Source organism: Aspergillus chevalieri, chromosome 8 (genome assembly GCF_016861735.1).
Source record: "Aspergillus chevalieri M1 DNA, chromosome 8, nearly complete sequence".
Lineage (NCBI taxonomy): Eukaryota > Fungi > Ascomycota > Eurotiomycetes > Eurotiales > Aspergillaceae > Aspergillus > Aspergillus chevalieri.
Window position 1 is genome coordinate 1438677 of NC_057369.1, and position 16702 is coordinate 1455378.

Genomic DNA, 16702 nt, shown 5'->3' on the forward strand with positions numbered 1-16702 from the left:
ATTCCGTCGACGTCATCACGAATTTATAACACCGTCACAACGTCCTCTCAGCCATCATCCAAGCCTCCAACTTTCTCAATGCCTACCACAACCCCCAAAACAATCGCCATAATCGCCGGGGCGGGTCCAGGCACCGGTGCAGCCATTGCGCGCCGCTTTGCCCGCGGATACCCCGTCGTGCTGTTAGCACGTTCGCAAGCCTCACTGGACCCACTAGTTCGGGATATTAAAAGGCACAATGGATACGCGCTAGCTCTCCCAACAGATGTGACAGATATCTCGAGTATGAACCGCGCTGTAGCCGATACAAAGGCGCAATTGGGCCAGGATGTCCGCGTAGCCGCGGCTATTTTCAATATGGCTAGCAAGTTCACTCGCAAAGGGTTTCTGGATTCGACTCCGGAGGAATATCTCGGAAGTCTTCAGGCTACTGTCAACGGGGCCTATAATTTTAGTCAAGCGGTGTTGCCGTTGATGTTTGGCTCTGGTTCCGATGAGTTGCAGTATCCGCCGACTTTGATCTTCACAGGTAACTCAACCCTTCCATCCGATTATTAGCTATTTAGAACAATTAATTATACAATCTTTCAGGTGCAACTGCTGCCCTCAAAGGAGGCAACGGACTAGGCTCATTCGCAATGAGCAAGTTTGCCGTTCGAGCGATGGCACAGTCGCTAGCCCGCGAATTCGGGCCCAAGGGTATCCATGTGGCGCATGCTATTGTGGATGGCATTATTGACACGGAGCAAACCAAGGGCTTTCATGAGAAAATGCCTGAATCTAAGATTAGCCCGGATCAAGTGAGTATCGCCTTCGCGTGAGAATGTGTGCTGGTAGTTAATCATCGGTACAGATTGCGGAGGCATATTGGTATTTGCATACGCAGAAGAAGACTTCGTTCACACATGAGTTGGATCTTCGGCCTTATTGTGAAAGCTGGTAAGGAATATGGATCACATGTTCGAAGACCTAACTTTCTCTAAGTATGCTTTTGAACTGTTCATATACGCGTGATCTGGCACATGGTGACACGGGATGGAAAGAAAGTAATGAGAAGATAGTTCCATTTGCAGATACATAAAACATGCATTTCTAGTTGGGGCAGTAATGCCCTACACATACAATTTCTTCAACTACTTGTGGAGAATCTGCGCTCCTCCTCAACTTGATCTGCAATCCCCTTCCTTCAACATCAATTGTTATTGCTGTTTCTTAAGAGATTACACACTATCTCGCAACCAAGATCTCCAGAAACGAGTACATTCATCAAAGTCTTTCTGAATCCCCTGACATGATCAGGCGGGGAAATCAATAGATGGGAAAATGTCAGGTCATGTAAAACAGCTAACTGCCGGGAATATTCAACCATTTTCGGCCCTTCGGACACTATTTTGACTCCGAGCCTGGAAGCCTGAATAATCAACATGACGTTGCATCATCATTGGCAATTTTGGATTATTCTCTCAGTATGCATAAATTATCTCCTTTCCCTTTCCAAACACCCATTGAACAAACTTCATCCATTCCACCATGCCCGGCAAGCTCCGCGACAACGTCTCCCGCATCAAGGAGCCCTCGCCCCTTGGAAAATCCCTCTTCGTGGGCCTCCGCGCAGCAGACGTCTTCTGGCAATACAATCTTCTTACACGAGGATGGGGTCTCCGTTTAATCGAGAAACTAGGCGGCCAGTCCGTGTCACCTTTACACGTCTTCAACCCACTATCCGTCACCGGCCTACAGCCTTACTATGGACTAGTTAGTCTGTTATCCATTGGTAGCAGCGTGAAGCAAATCATCCATATTATTTTTGTCTCTGAGCAAACGATGAGCCTTGGGTCTGGGGTTGCTATTCCAGCTTTCAATACTGTATTTAATACTTTGAATACCCTGCTTTCGCTGTGGGCAGTCACTTCGCCTGTCTCTTCTGTTCCAGAATTAGGAACTCTGCTCGACACTTTCTCTTCTTCTCCTTTGGTTGCAGTCGGACTGGGTGCCTACGCTATCGGTCTGTTGGTCGAAGCTGTGTCCGAGTTTCAGCGGAAGTCATTCAAGCAGGATCCCAGGAATCAAGGGAAACCGTACGGCGGGGGATTGTTCTCGCTAGCGACGAACATCAATTACGGAGGCTACACTGTTTGGAGAGCTGGGTATGCGATGGTCTGTGGGGGTTTTGCATGGGCAGCAACGACTTTTGGGTTCTTCTTCTATGACTTTGCGTCCCGCGGGGTTCCGGTTTTGGAAGAGTATATGACGCAAAGAGTAAGTCTATATACATGTTATTTCTCTGGCTCGTCCTGATATTAACTAACTGATGATATTCCAGTACGGCGATGCGTACAAGCAAATCAAATCTCGCGTTCGGTATTCGTTGATTCCGGGGATCTGGTAGGGCATTCATTATACAATGCGATGCAAAGGGCTAGTGCAAGAGATGGGAAAAAGTTGTTTACATTCGGCCATTCGGCCTCCGCGTTTGTCAGCTCGGACTAGTGTATTCCTGCATTACATCAATCTAAACATTCATTCTTTAACAGTCTTGAGTAGCAATTACCACTATTCCTACTCTATTCTACGTCCACTGTGTTACAATGCAATCCCGCCTTCTCCACTCCATCCGCTCCATATCCTCTATCTCCACCCCAAAGAACCCTTTACCAATCTTGATCTGCGGAAGAAATCCCCGCGTCGCTTCAGCCGTATCCGCCGCCTTGCGGCCCGATTATGATGGTAAATCCCAACCTTCCTTAACTATCCCGTAAAGACGCTTCATTATACTCCGTATATCATGACCATAGTCGCAACATCAATTAATCGATTGATTGATAACGCCTAAAATACAGTAATACACTCCATATCATCCCCCCAAGCCGGCACGCTCGACATCCCCGCCTTCCTCCGCGGCGATGGTAATACTGCTTCTACTTCTTCCCAGGGCACTACGGCCCCGACCCCAACACCCGTGGCCATCCTGGTTGGCGGTGGGTATACGGTTCACGATATGGAGATGATACGCGAGGCCTGTCGTGGTCTTGATCCTGTTATCTGGTTGAAGGTGAAGAAGGATATGTCGGGACCGCTGCCACCGTTGGAAGAGTATGGAGCGGAGGTGGGAAGGAGGGCGAGGGAGTATTTGAATGGGGTACGGGATCGGGGGGAGTTGGGGGGTGGTGGGGTTTATTATATTTAAAATCGTGAGTAGGGATGGTGTGGTTACTGTGCGTATTAGGGGGAGGTAAGTTACACTGATGGATGGGTATGTGATTGGTCAAATCAGAAAATGGAGGAAATATATATAAATGGGGTTATACGTAGCTAATTGCTCAACTCGAATTGCTCAACCCGAAGGAAAATCACCATTGTCCAGGAACATCTCGGTGGGCAAGATACTGGCCGCTAAAGCCGTTTCAATCGGGGCATCAAACGGGAGAGCAAGTCGGTTGATGAGGTTGAGGAAGTTACTAGCTTGTGCATCATTGACGAGCCATGTCTGCGACACAAGTTGTTTGATGGTTTTGATGTCCTGTAGAAGACTGAAGGTGTCTGGTAGGGCGGGACCCAACCGGAGGGATATCACAAATACCAGCGTAATGTGGAAGAGGCAATACCTAATATCTGATTAGTGGAGGGAGCACTAATAGAAGACTAGCTCAGAGACATACAACAAGAAAGATGCGACGAGTCGTAGATGCACACCACCCTTAATGGTCTTGTGGACCAGGTTTAGGGATTCTCTAGCAGCATACAGACATCGTAGTCCATTGTCTCGTAAAACAGCGTCCTCGTGCCCTTCACCTTTGCTATTTATCTTCACCCACTGTAGGAGATACGGACGCCACAGTAAAATCCGTAGGTTTCTGTCGCAGATCTGAAGCCGGTCATTAGAGGATCTCAACCACGCTGATCGGGACGCGTAATCATCGTCCATCAAGTATGATGGGTAGGAGCTCCGGCAGTCATCGATCATCTTCTCCATCTCTTGCATCTCGGTAATAGAGACATTCGGCTTTGCCACGAGACGACGGTAAATAGCGTTTGCCATGGCGTGGAATTGGGACTGAGCGATCAGGCCGGAATACAATGTCGGCCCATTAACCTCAGGTGGCAACGACGAGGCTGTGACATCAAAGTCCTTTGGCCACAGATCTGTTAGCAGTCACCATATATGAGATCAAATGAAGCAACTATACCTCATCGTGCACATTCAGCACCGGCCTAGTGCTTATTTCACTGTTGTTCGGAAGGAGCAAAGGAATGCCGAAGCTTTTGGCAGCACAACTATCAAAAATATAGGCAGTCCACCAAACTCGCCGTCTCATCTCCTTTTCAAACATAGTTGAAGACAAATCCGCGCACTCCTGGTGGAGTCCGAGGCCGATAGCCATCCGCACGGCAATGGACAGATACTGCAGCCCGGCGTCGGGCATGCCCCGTTTCTGAGCAAAGCCACTCACTAGCAATAGTGCCTGCAGGAGGGTTAGGCTCCCTGTCTCCATCAACGAGACTTTTTGCAGAAGATCCTTGGCTTGATTATAGAGATCCAGGTCGATATTGGAGTGGACATTTCCCAGCGTCCATGCGTCCATTGCTATTAGTGCTTTGTGCAGAATTTGCCACGCCAAGCTGGGATGGTTAAGTGCGCTGGCTCCATGTTCAGCTCTGAATGTTGGTTGATGTACAACAGGATAGCCCGGATGGTAGTTCATGAAATATGCATCCACGTATGTTACATCGTTAGAGTATCGTTGCCACCCCTCTTGAGTTAAATTTGAGCAATGTTGCGAAAAAATTGCACCAGTTTGCCCATTGTGGTCTGATATTTCCAATCCACGAGGCTCATTTTCGCCTGAGACAAGTTAGGAGGGAAGTCACATTAGGGAGGGGGATTGCGCGAATCTCACTGGCACAGTAAGCTTGTTGAGATGTCTGGTCGGCTGGCGTTGAGAATGAATACAAAAGCTGATCGGGAGAAGGTAGTGGAGCCGAGATGAGGTTGACATCATCCGGGAAAAGATCGAACAAGGTAAGCAGGTCATCCTCGGTGCGTTGGTCCTCCACCAGGGAACGGACAATTCTTTCCACATCCCCCGCTGGGAAAAGCCTCTCCAAGGCGGTCTCATATCTACCCAGCCGCTCTTCTATACCTGTTAGATGACTATGTTTTCGAGGTTAGACAAGAGGACTGATTGGGGGTCAACCGGCACTCACGCCCTGGTCAATGGAGTTCGCGATTTTTTCGGTGCATAGGTGCACTGCTTTTGATTATACTTGCATTGCGCACATGTCGGACGTTCTTTTGAACACTTCCAAGCCATCAGCTTCAGACCACGACTTGGTCTAGAGTGGATTGTGTAGTTACTTTTGATTTCCGGGCCCTGCATTCATTACACTGGCAATTCATTAACATGCAATTGGGGTGGATGGGGCACCAGGTCTACTTACGGATGAAACATGCGGATTGCGAGGACTCATTGGTAGTTTATAGTGTTGTAAATAACCCGGATTATCTTCAAAGTCACATCATCACTTGATTGATGCGGCGGAGAAAACGGGGACATGGAATGGTAGACCGAGTCTCAGGACCCAGATTAGGTAACGTGTCTTTTCTAAAATGAAATAAAGATATCAGATCTTCTGGTTTACATGGCAGATTACTGATTCGTGACTAAGTGCTCTCGGAGTGAGGACTTGGAACCCTCCGAGCTGTAACCCCGCGGATTAGTTTAGTCCGAGCTCCACATACCCGGCATACCGAAGACTCTACTCCGTGCTAATCCATATCTGGGGTAATGTGTGGCGGTTTCTGAGGAAATATCGCTTACTATGGGACTGCTTCGGCCTCGCGTACATCATAATCAGGCTAACAGCCGTCCGGAGTAGTAACATTTACGCCCGCCACCGTCTCTCTGTACTCCGCATATTCAATTATAAAGATGGCCGAGCTAGCTGGTGAAACGAACTATTTATTCCTGTACAATCAATTTATACAGTTCATTTTATTCTTTGAGTTCGAATATTTTTTTTTTTTTTGGTTCAATCATATCACTCCTCTATGTCTAAGCTTATCACCGTTTTTGGCGCCACCGGCAACCAGGGAGGTTCCGTGATCCAGGCCATCCTAGCCGACCCTGCAATGTCGAAGGAGTTCAGGATCCGGGGTATTACCCGTGATGTATCTAAGCCTGCTGCCCAGGATTTAGTGAAGCAGGGGGTTGAAGTGAAGAGCGGGCGTCATACTTATGCACCCCTTGTCCAAGTGCCATGCTGGCCATTTTAGCAGGCCAATATGGACTCAACTGCCTCCGTCCTCGACGCAGTCCGTCTCTCTCACACGGTTTTCCTCGTCACCACCCCATGGGGCGAGGGCGGCGCGGATGTCGAGCTGACCCACGGTACCAATGTCGCCGACGCTGCTAAGGAAGCCGGTGTTGAGCATATAATCTACTCGTCTCTGCTCAATGTCACCGAGACCTCCGGCGGCCGTCTCACTCATGTGCCTCACTTTGACATGAAGCAGAAGGTCGAGCAGTACATTCGGTCGTCTGGTGTTTCGGCCACTTTCGTTCTGCCGGGTTACTTTATGTCCAACTTTGCGGCTTATGGTATGATCCGTAAGGGTGACGACGGCATTTATAATCTTGCCTATCCAGTCACCAACAACGCCAAGTTCCCTCTGATTGATATTCCCGAAGATCTCGGTAAGCTCTCATTCCCGCTGTATACATGGGGTAACTGACTGTGACAGGCAAATTCGTCCTCGCGGCCATCAAGAAGCGCACTAGTCTCATTGGTGCCCAGATCCTGGCCTCTGCCGATTATTACACCCCCACTCAGATCCTAGCCGACTTTGAAGCGGTTACTGGCAAGAAGACTAGATATGTGCAGGTGGACGCAGCGTCGTACAAGGGATTCATGCCGGCGCCGGTTGCAGATGAGTTGCTCGAGAACCACCTGTTTATTGAAGAGCCCGGATATTACAACGGTCGCAGCTTGGAGGGTAGCAAAAGGTTGCTTTCGGGGCTTGGCTTGAAGACGACTTCTTGGAAAGAGTATGTGCAAAAGCACAAGGAAAGTATGGTCTGAGCGGACTTCTATGCTCGAAGACTATGAGGAATATCGAAACAGATGCATGTATACAGATGGGAATCCAATAGATTCGTTTCGATAGCATTCCTTACACAATAATCAAAAACACACATATGGTTAGCGTGAATAATTCTTCGCTTTGGGAAGAAGGCTGGTGTAGATTTATGTGAGAATTTTTGTTGTCTCAAAAGTAAGCATCTTAGTACTGTGGTGAGATCGATTTGAAATAAAATCCGAAGGTCCGAAGCTGAACTTACCAAATGACAAACTCGGATTCTGGAAGCTTCTATAAGCTTTGAAATCAATTTCTATCAAATAGTCAGATCGCATTGTTTCCCCCTTCGTTGATCTGATGAATAATTTCCGAAAAAGGAAAATTTCAGCACTAGATCCATCACACGAGGATTCCTGACAGGCCGCAGGATTCCTGGTCGGCACGAATAGGAGGAATCTGAGTCAAGAGACAGGCCTACCTTTTTGGGTTATATAAATATTATCCCAATTCCTCTCGTCTCTCTAATATCAAAACAATTCCACCTTCAATATACCACAAACCATCGCAATGCCTCGTGACATGAAGCCCATCAAGCTGTATGGGGGTTATCTCGGCCCCAACCCACTAAAGACATCCTTCATCCTCTCAGAACTCGATATCCCCTACGAGAATGAATTCGTTGACTTTCCGAAACTCAAGACCCCAGAATACGAAGTTATCAACCCCAACGGCCGCCTCCCAGCCATCCACGACCCTAACACCGACATCACCATCTGGGAATCCGGTGCCATCCTCGAGTATATCCTCGACAACTACGACCAAGAGCACAAGCTCAGCTTTACCCCTGGCACGAAGGAGTTCTACCACGCTCGTCAGTGGCTATACTATCAGGTCACGGGACAAGGACCCTACTACGGTCAGGCTGTCTGGTTCAAGCGGTACCATGCAGAACGGGTGGACAGTGCTGTAGAGCGCTATGTGAACGAGATTAAGCGTGTATCGAAGGTGCTGGATCGGTGGTTGGAGGATAAGGAGTGGCTTGTTGGTGATAGAATTTCGTATGCTGATTTGGCGTTTGTGCCGTGGCAGAATGGAGTTCAGAGTGTGTTGTCTGATGAGGGGTATGATGAGAAAGAGTTTCCGCATATGACGGCGTGGCTGAAAAGGATGGCCGAGAGGCCAAAGGTAAAGGAGTTGATTGAGGCTCAGGAGACGATGTTTCAGGAGATGCAGAAGAAGAAGGCCTTTGATTAAATGAGGCTCCTGCAGGTGGAATGGTGATGCACCGCGTTCAGTCTAAAGGAGAAATCTAATCATATTTGGGCTTGTTGAGATGTTGACGAAGGTTCTGCGAATTATCAGGAAGGGATTTGTTTGTTCGCCAATAGTCGTGCAGTTATCCGAATACAACTCATACATACTGCCTTTCCTCTCGTTCTTCTCGTATTTCCAATGGACTTTAACACTTTCTACTTCGTACATCCATATATTTAATTCATATTGACGAAGACTTCCATGTTTGGAAATACTGAAATTATAATCTCAATAGGAAGCCCTTTGAAGGAACATATATCGGTTAACAGCCCATCATTCAACGTGCCAATTATGCCGTCAAAACCAAGAGGACGGCATAAGACGCTTCAGTGATATTTCTGTAAGACCCAGCGGCTCACGACAGAGGAGAATCTTGCATCTATGCATGCATTTCACTGTCGTTGTTTGAGGGTTGACTTGTACATTGACTTGTGCATTCATATGCTGATGAGTAATCAATGCACGTAACGTAATCCACAACCGAGCGGGCCACCCAACCGAGCGGGCCACCTCCCGACGGTGGTCAAAATGTTTAAGTCAATAACACAACAAAAAATGGCATTTATTACAAAAACTAAGCTCTATTGCGATTAGGACACTGCAGTCTTCTATGCCCAATGATACGACAATCACTGCACCGTGGTGGTGCCCGTACAGGTGGTTGGTTTGCTGCCGAAGCAGCTCCGACAGGTATAGTAGTAGAGGCTTCCTGGGCATCGTTCTCACTTTGTATGATACCCTGGGCTTCCTGAATAGAAAGGCCCCTTGTATAGGCTATCTGTCTATGAGAGCGCTTTCTTTTCTGCTGCTGTTTCTCATTCGCAGCCCTCAAATCATGGTTTTCCTTTGCCAGAATTGCAACACTATTCATGGCCGTTTGACAACTGCGGAAAACTTGATCCATAGCAGCCTTTGCAGGAGTTGGGGGGCTATTGCTGTGCTGTCTCAATAGCTTTTTGACAGTGGATTCTTGCTTCTTTAGTTGCTTGAGATTATGAGGTGTTTTCGGGTCAGAGTTGGTGGATTGGCTCCCAGGGGGTGTAGGAGTCTTCAAATATATATCGAGTTGTGTCAACACCCTCTCTGGATCGTATGGAACCAGGCCAGTTGCCATGAAGCCGCTCTTGATATTATCCATCTTAAAGGCCTCCTTACGGGCCTGTGGATATGCTGAAAGGAAATCAAGCTTGTCTATATGATTGATCCTCTGCCGCATCTTCTCTTCCACCAAGCGGCCATAAGTGCGCTTCAAGACTGCAAAACAGCCAACATCAAGAGGCTGTAAAAGATGAGATGAATGTGCAGGCATGCAAATTGGCACAATATTATTCTGATTGCACATCTGATCAAATTGTGGCGTTAAGTGGCTTCCATGACCATCAAGAATAAGCAGACGATATGTTCCCTTAGTACAGCCATTTGTTGTTGGAATAAAGATATTTTGAAGCCAGGAGAGACCAATTTGATCTGTTGTCCATCCATTCTCACCAAGTTCAATCCGCCAATCTGATGGTAAAGCATTGTCCTCATACCAAGCCTGTATATGAGACTTGCCCTTGAATACAATGCACGGAGGCAGAGCCCACCCCATAGCATTAACACATTCAATTGCAGTGACCCATTCATGATTCCCAGGCTGCAATAGGGCAGGACAACCAGCAGTTTCAGCTCTAGTCACTACTTTGGCAGTTGCAATAAGGCCCATAGCAAAACCAGTTTCATCAAAATTGTAAATGTCCTCATATGCAATCCCATACTGCATTATAGTGATTTGTACACGATTGAACCACTCCTTGATGAGATTTGGGTCCTCACATTTGGCACGCTGATGGTTGTATTTCCTTGAGAACTGGGTCTTTAGTTCATCATGGCGTTTGATGAAGTTATATACCCAATTCTTGCCAATAGGTTGGGTTTTGGATGAACCACGATTGGAAAGAAGAATATTGGCCATATCTTGGACATGAGACGGTCGGGGAGCTGCTCCACGTTGATCCAAAGAGAGTATCCATCGGATAAGTGATTCTTCCTCTTCTTTTGTCAATTTGAGACAATTGGCCTGTTTTTCAGCACGATTTATGGTGCCATTCAATCGGCGTTGTAGTGTTGTCCGAGGTACATCATACAGGCGTGCAGCTTCACGAATATTGGAGATTTCTTTTTTCTTTAAGGATGAAATAGCAAGTAAAACCCTCCCTTCCTGCTGGATTGAATTTTGTGTCTTTTCCCGCAGTTTTGGTGGCATAGTGGCAGTTTGAATTCAATCATCAATATGGCATGCGTCGGAGAATTGAAAGGTGGCCCGCTCGGTTGTGGATTACGTTAACTAACTAACTAACAGCCTCGGGATCTTTTCCCTTGTCTCGACAATTTAAATGTATCTTCGTACAATGAACACGTCGAGACAGTCAGGGATTCGCCCGCTTCTTGCACAGGGCTTTTGGTAGGCAAGACAAGCTAGCCTCTCACCGTCACTCCACCGAACAACAGCGATCGAGATTCCCCCGACGGTGACAAGCGATTTGATCATCGCTTACATTGTATACGCATACGCATGCTGCAGGATCTCGAAGCCCAGTCAAATCCTAAATCAAGCATAAGTGAAAAGGCTACCCGGGTCACAGATTCGGCGGCCAGCTGGGAATCTCGGCTGGGCTCTCCTGTCAAAGTGGGACCGAGATCTCGCACTTGTTCGGGGGATCTTTGCGGGTCTTCAGCACTGACCAAGTGCGATTTTTTTTTTTTTTTAAGAGAAGGGGTTCGTTATCATTTTGGCTCTGGTGTTAGTGGCTTAAAAGGGTGAAAGACTCCCTGGTGTGTGTGGATTATGAATTGATGCGGAATCTATTCACATGCAAATTTTTCATATTCGGTCTTTTTTCTCTTTTCAACCACAAATATACGGAACATCTGCGATACCCATTGTCACTCGCATGCTTGATCTTCGTTAATACCCATAATGGCGCGGCCCAGTATCCACTTTGGGGTTGTCTACTTCAGTATCGCAGCCTTGGTACATTTAAGACCCGAGGATAGAGTACTCAATTCATCCGTTCTGACGTTCATCGGATTATCAATTATTGCGACAGCACTCCGAATCATCTATGACTTGAGTCTATACCCTCAATTTTTTACTCCTCTTAAACAATTGCCGACACCACCAGTGAGATCCCCTGTTCATCAGTTAACCCGTGAGAAAGGGCTTATTCTGACCACGGACCAGACACGAACATGGCTCAAAGGCAACACGAAGTCTATTTTTCTGGAGACTCCGCTGGATGAAATGGCAGACTGGGTCAGAAATGTGCCCAATGACGGATTGATCCGCTATTACATGGTTGGAAATTTAGAACGTGTTCTTTTGACATCCCCCAAAGCCCTCAGTGAGGTACTCGTTCACAAAGCGTATGATTTCTGCAAGCCAGAACTGGTCCAACTTCAACTCAGACGTGTTACGGGGAATGGGCTACTTCTCGCAGAGGGAGATGAGCACAAGGTGCGCCTCTTTTGTTACTGCTTGCGACTCAACTGTACTAATGCGCCTACAGCTACAACGAAAGAATCTTATGCCTGCGTTCTCCTACCGCCATGTCAAAGACCTTTACCCGGTATTTTGGGCTAAGAGCGCCGAAATGGCAAATTTGATCGAACAGGAGATCAAATCTCGAAAGAACCCAGAAGACAATGTCATCCAGATCGGTAACTGGGCCAGCAGAGCGACCTTGGATATTGTCGGTCTTGCAGGAATGGACCATGACTTTGAGTCTCTACGGGACCCCGACAATGAGCTCAACCGGCAGTATCGTCGGTTCTTCAATGACGACCCCAAGATGACCAGAATAATTGTGCTCCTGGGCTTGTTTGCAGTCGACCTGAAGCTCCTCCAAAAACTTCCCGTCCGGCGCAACAAGATTGCCCAAGAGACGTCGGGATTCCTCCGTAGCGTCGCCCGGCAAATCATCCACGAGAAGCGTGAGAAGATGGAAAACAAAACCGAAAGCAACGGGGTCGACATCATATCCGTCGCCCTACAAAGTGGCACCTTCACAGAAGAAAACCTGGTCGACCAAATGATGACCTTCCTAACAGCCGGCCATGAAACAACAGCCACAGCCATGCAATGGGCCATCTACGCCCTCTGCAAACACCAAGACGTACAAACCCGTCTCCGCGAAGAAATCCGCACAAACCTCCCCTCCATCTCCACCGACTCACCAGCCCCCCTATCCGCCGCGACCCTCGACTCACTCCCTTACCTCAACGCCGTCTGCAACGAAGTTCTCCGCTTCTACCCCTCCGTTCCCGCCACAGTCCGTATCGCCTCTCGCGACACTACCATCATAAACACCCCGATACCCAAAGACACATTCTTCATGATCTCCCCGCACATCATCAACCGCCAGGAAGAATTCTGGGGCCCCGAGGCGGCTACATTCAACCCAGAACGGTGGATCGACCCCGATACAGGACGCACCAACAAGACTGGCGGGTCAAGTAACAACTACGCTTTGCTAACCTTCCTCCAAGGCCCGAGGAGTTGTATCGGTCAGATGTTCGCGAAGGTTGAACTTGCTTGTCTGGTTGCTACGATGGTGGGCAAGTTTGAGATGGAGCTGAGGAATCCCGATGCTGCGTTGGAGATTAGGAAGGGTGCGACGGTGCATCCTAAGGATGGGGTTATGGCGAGGTTGACGCCGTTGGAGGGGTGGTGATTTGGATTTCGACTGTTGAAGCCGTTTGGTGGTCTATGTCTTTTGTTTATATCTTGTTCGTTCTTTAGCCAATCATATGTTCTACTTCGTATTCTCTTAATATAGTGAGACACTGAAAGCGAATGCGGTAAGATAGTAACCCTAACAACCCAATTTAATAGATCATAAGTCGCTTAGAAATAATAAAAAGTAACTTAGATCAAGAAATTTTCATCAAGAATTCGGGCTAAACACTTTTTTTTTTTTTTTCCCCTTTATTAGACTCTGCTAGGTAGGTATAGTTATAGTTATACAACCTAGCTTAATTATTAGGCTATGACTCTTATACTCAAAGTCGCCGGCAAAGAACAAAGATAACTTCAATCAATCGCTTGCTTCGGCTTTCAAGTCCCTCCTCGGCAAGACCTTTGATAATCTCCCTCATCTCCTTCCATGAATTATCCACTTTGGTTACACGTGTTGCCTTTTGCGAAAGAGCCTTGAGCTCGTCAGGGAGCACCTGCTCCTCGAAATTAAAACCAGCATTGTCCTTCAAGGCCAATATAGCAACTTCCGAAAATTTCGCGGGGTGGGCAGCTGAGAGCGAAATGTGATGCGTGCCAGCCCGAGTCATCGATCTTTGTGCTGCAGTAGTTCCCACTGCAGTATGGGGATCAAGCGCCTATTTGGTCCGTTGATAACAGGACTTAATAGTCTCAATGGTCTCAGGATCGCTCACACGGTCACTCTCAAAGGTTCGTTGCCCGTTTTCCAAGATATCCTTGTGTATGGGTCCGAAACCGCCCGATGATTTTAGTGCCTGATACCAGGCTAAGACATCTTGGCTAGCCTGCTTTTTGCTAGACCGTTCATCCGTACCAGTGGCAATTGCAAATTCTAAAAGCCAATTAGCATGGTATCAAAGGAGCAGGGAAGCCAGCGATTTACCTTTTGCTAGGAACCACATCACTCTCTCAAAGTTGCTAGAGACCAAGATATCCATTGCGGGGCTATAGGTCTCCTTGCAAGCGTCGGCCTTATTCCCATCTTGAACATGGTTGTTCTCATAGCGACCGGTCTCCCAAAAGCGATGCAGAATATCGTTCTCATTGGTTGCGACAACTAACTTGTCTACTGGTAGGCCAATTTTGCGAAAAAGCCCTCGAGTATGTTTCCAAAGATTCCAGTCGGTGTGACAAATCGGACCTTGTCACCAACGTTGAGTGAAGGGGACTTTCTTGCAAGTGAGAAATAGGAGTAGAAGTAGAAGACAATCTGAGCGAGGATTCTTGCGAAGTTTATCGAGTTCACAGCACCCAGTTTCAAGGTCTGATTTATATTAGAATCGCCGAACAGAGGCTTGACGATACCCTGACAATCGTCAAATGCCCACCTTCACAGCAAGATTGTGGACGTTCCTATCTGTGCGGGTTGCCATCTGCGCCTCCTGAATAGGGCTGATGCGGCCCTTTGGATGTAAAATGACAACCGATACATCTTTCTTGCCCCCTAAGGCCGTAGATTGCTGCCGATCCATTGTCGCCACTTGTAGCCCCGGCAATGGTTAGGTGATATCGGTCTTTGTCTTGCTTTTCGCGGTTCTTCCGTGCGAGGAAGTATTCGAAAAGATTTCCAAGGGACTGCAAGGCACCTAGGGTTATGTTAGCTGAATTGAAATATAGTTTCAATAGACTGTGGGTGACATACAATCCTTGAAGGAGTAGCTTGGGCCATGGAAAAGCTCAAGAAGATGTAGGTTGTCCTGTAGGTAGACCAACGGAGTGATATACGTGATTGCACGCGGATGGATTAATGGCCGGCCATTGTTAAGTAAATGGCCATAGGGAAAGCTTTTGGTGATCAAATTCAATAGCGTCCGATATGGTGTAAGTTGGGATGACGGCGAAAACACCACAATAGGACGTGGTATACCATGAGAGAACCATGGCGTTTCCGCCCAGTCACTCTGGATGACCTTAATAGGTAGGGTATTTGGCACAGCAGTGCTTACATCATGGGTGGCTATAAAACACACCACGCAAGCACAGCTTTAAGAACTTCAAAAAAATTTTGGGATTCGCTGTCACGGCGCTGCCGTACACTGATCTCTTCGTGGGTTTGTACTTGTTGACCATTAGTCTGTTTTCTTTGTCTTCACTAAGCAAGAGGATAGAAAAAGGCCACAATGCCTAATCCCTCTTCTCTTTCCTTTTCCTTCTTCATGCTTGATTTTTGTCGTTACATGGCTACATACGGTGACCACTCAGAGGTCTTATCTAATCAGGCATCAAGGCCGCGATATCACGTGGTCGCGATATGCCTCGGGGAAGACCTTCTCCGGGGAATCCTCACACTGTGAGTCTTCACAGTGTCAAAGCTACAGTAATAGGGAAACGAATTGTATGCTCAAAAAGGTCCGCCTCTCTAAATGAGTTGAGAAAGAAGGCCGCATTTATGCTAGAAATAAAGCTATTCAACTAAATGAAAACGGTAGAAATATGCAGTAGATAAGGATGTGATACTAGCAGAAATCACTCCAAACTGCATATGTAGAAATGAGGCATCTTTGTTGTCAGTCATCTCCTAATCAATTAACTTGGTCCTTAAGGTGGAATGCAGTTCTTACATTTCCCATGATGGAGGCAATGATGGTTGGGGCATCAAAGTCAGGAAGGATCCGACCATTGACATTGTAGTACTGGCCGCAGCCAGACTAGCTGTGAAGAGGCTGAAGTATTTTGCAGCCATTCTGTCTGTCTGTTTTATGCCAGTCATCGAGATTAGGACAAATAAATAAATAAATAAATCAAGACCGAAAAGGGTTTCACCTGGCGTCTCACCAGGTTCGAATAGATCGATATTTTATATTCATATGATTGGTTCATTTGGTTGTTTTTGGCCCCTGGCGCAGGGTCTTCCTGACCAGGCCAGCCTTGCTGGGCTAATTCCACTCAACCTCAATGGTTTTATAATGTTTAAATAGTAATATAATCAATTCTAAGTATTGTTAATGTCTTCCATGAGCACTTCAAGTATAGACATGGTAGCTGGGTGGGTTGGGCGGGAATCTCATGTCTGAATACGGCATATGCAACCAGAACCAGAGAAGACAAACATACTACGCAATGGCATAGAGGCTTGCTGCTTAGCATGACACAGCCTCACAGGCTGGGCGACATTAAACAGGAAACAGTAAGCACCGAATGACTGGAGTACCTGCACATGTGAAGGCGTACAGCCCACAATCCATAACTATAATGCTATGGATGAGTATGCCTTACAAAGAGGCGGAGGTTAAATCTGTAAACATTTGTTACTAAATTTGGGTTTTTGCAATTTACACTCAATAACCTGTAACCCGCCATACTATACTGCCCAGGCTGACAAGGGTAGATCAGAATATACTTGTTAGGCTGCCTCAAGAATGCCTGGCACTGCCATGGGCTGTTTTGTATTATGCCTTGCCAGTAAATCCGTTGTATTTATATAGGCCAGTGTATCCACACCATGACTGCAAAGAATAATCCAACAGAATATTCAGCAACAGTAATCAACTACAGCTTGATTATCTTTATCCTCTATCATCATTACTGTTCCATAGTGCCCAGACGGCCCCATC

The 16702-nt window shown here is 47.1% G+C and overlaps 9 protein-coding genes across 9 annotated transcripts; 6 read left to right on the forward strand and 3 right to left on the reverse strand.

Moving 5' to 3' along the window:
- Positions 1-78: 78 nt before the first annotated feature.
- Positions 79-943, forward strand: ACHE_80485S (uncharacterized protein; the record flags this gene model as incomplete). Its single annotated transcript, XM_043283861.1, has 3 exons — positions 79-529; positions 592-800; positions 854-943. 3 exons carry the CDS (start codon positions 79-81, stop codon positions 941-943), a joined length of 750 nt encoding a protein of 249 aa, XP_043141098.1.
- Positions 944-1530: 587 nt separating this feature from the next.
- Positions 1531-2389, forward strand: ACHE_80486S (uncharacterized protein; the record flags this gene model as incomplete). The annotated part of the gene is made up of 2 exons (XM_043283862.1): positions 1531-2259; positions 2324-2389. The coding sequence occupies 2 exons, from the start codon at positions 1531-1533 to the stop codon at positions 2387-2389; spliced, it is 795 nt and encodes a 264-aa protein (XP_043141099.1).
- A 199-nt stretch (positions 2390-2588) lies between these two features.
- On the forward strand, positions 2589-3187 carry ACHE_80487S (uncharacterized protein; the record flags this gene model as incomplete). Its single annotated transcript, XM_043283863.1, has 2 exons — positions 2589-2727; positions 2841-3187. 2 exons carry the CDS (start codon positions 2589-2591, stop codon positions 3185-3187), a joined length of 486 nt encoding a protein of 161 aa, XP_043141100.1.
- Positions 3188-3334: 147 nt separating this feature from the next.
- Positions 3335-4583, reverse strand: LAC9_4 (fungal specific transcription factor domain-containing protein; the record flags this gene model as incomplete). The annotated part of the gene is made up of 3 exons (XM_043283865.1): positions 3335-3605; positions 3660-4129; positions 4188-4583. The coding sequence occupies 3 exons, from the start codon at positions 4581-4583 to the stop codon at positions 3335-3337; spliced, it is 1137 nt and encodes a 378-aa protein (XP_043141101.1).
- A 1700-nt stretch (positions 4584-6283) lies between these two features.
- ACHE_80489S (NmrA/HSCARG family protein) lies at positions 6284-7080 on the forward strand (the record flags this gene model as incomplete). The annotated part of the gene is made up of 2 exons (XM_043283866.1): positions 6284-6695; positions 6743-7080. 2 exons carry the CDS (start codon positions 6284-6286, stop codon positions 7078-7080), a joined length of 750 nt encoding a protein of 249 aa, XP_043141102.1.
- A 565-nt stretch (positions 7081-7645) lies between these two features.
- On the forward strand, positions 7646-8332 carry ACHE_80490S (glutathione S-transferase family protein; the record flags this gene model as incomplete). Its single annotated transcript, XM_043283867.1, has 1 exon — positions 7646-8332. One exon carries the CDS (start codon positions 7646-7648, stop codon positions 8330-8332), a length of 687 nt encoding a protein of 228 aa, XP_043141103.1.
- A 3019-nt stretch (positions 8333-11351) lies between these two features.
- Positions 11352-13104, forward strand: ACHE_80491S (cytochrome P450; the record flags this gene model as incomplete). Its single annotated transcript, XM_043283868.1, has 3 exons — positions 11352-11555; positions 11616-11888; positions 11941-13104. 3 exons carry the CDS (start codon positions 11352-11354, stop codon positions 13102-13104), a joined length of 1641 nt encoding a protein of 546 aa, XP_043141104.1.
- A 328-nt stretch (positions 13105-13432) lies between these two features.
- Positions 13433-14086, reverse strand: THR4_2 (threonine synthase; the record flags this gene model as incomplete). Its single annotated transcript, XM_043283869.1, has 3 exons — positions 13433-13765; positions 13823-13980; positions 14032-14086. 3 exons carry the CDS (start codon positions 14084-14086, stop codon positions 13433-13435), a joined length of 546 nt encoding a protein of 181 aa, XP_043141105.1.
- A 128-nt stretch (positions 14087-14214) lies between these two features.
- Positions 14215-14620, reverse strand: THR4_3 (threonine synthase; the record flags this gene model as incomplete). Its single annotated transcript, XM_043283870.1, has 2 exons — positions 14215-14412; positions 14477-14620. The coding sequence occupies 2 exons, from the start codon at positions 14618-14620 to the stop codon at positions 14215-14217; spliced, it is 342 nt and encodes a 113-aa protein (XP_043141106.1).
- Between the last annotated feature and the right edge of the window lie 2082 nt (positions 14621-16702).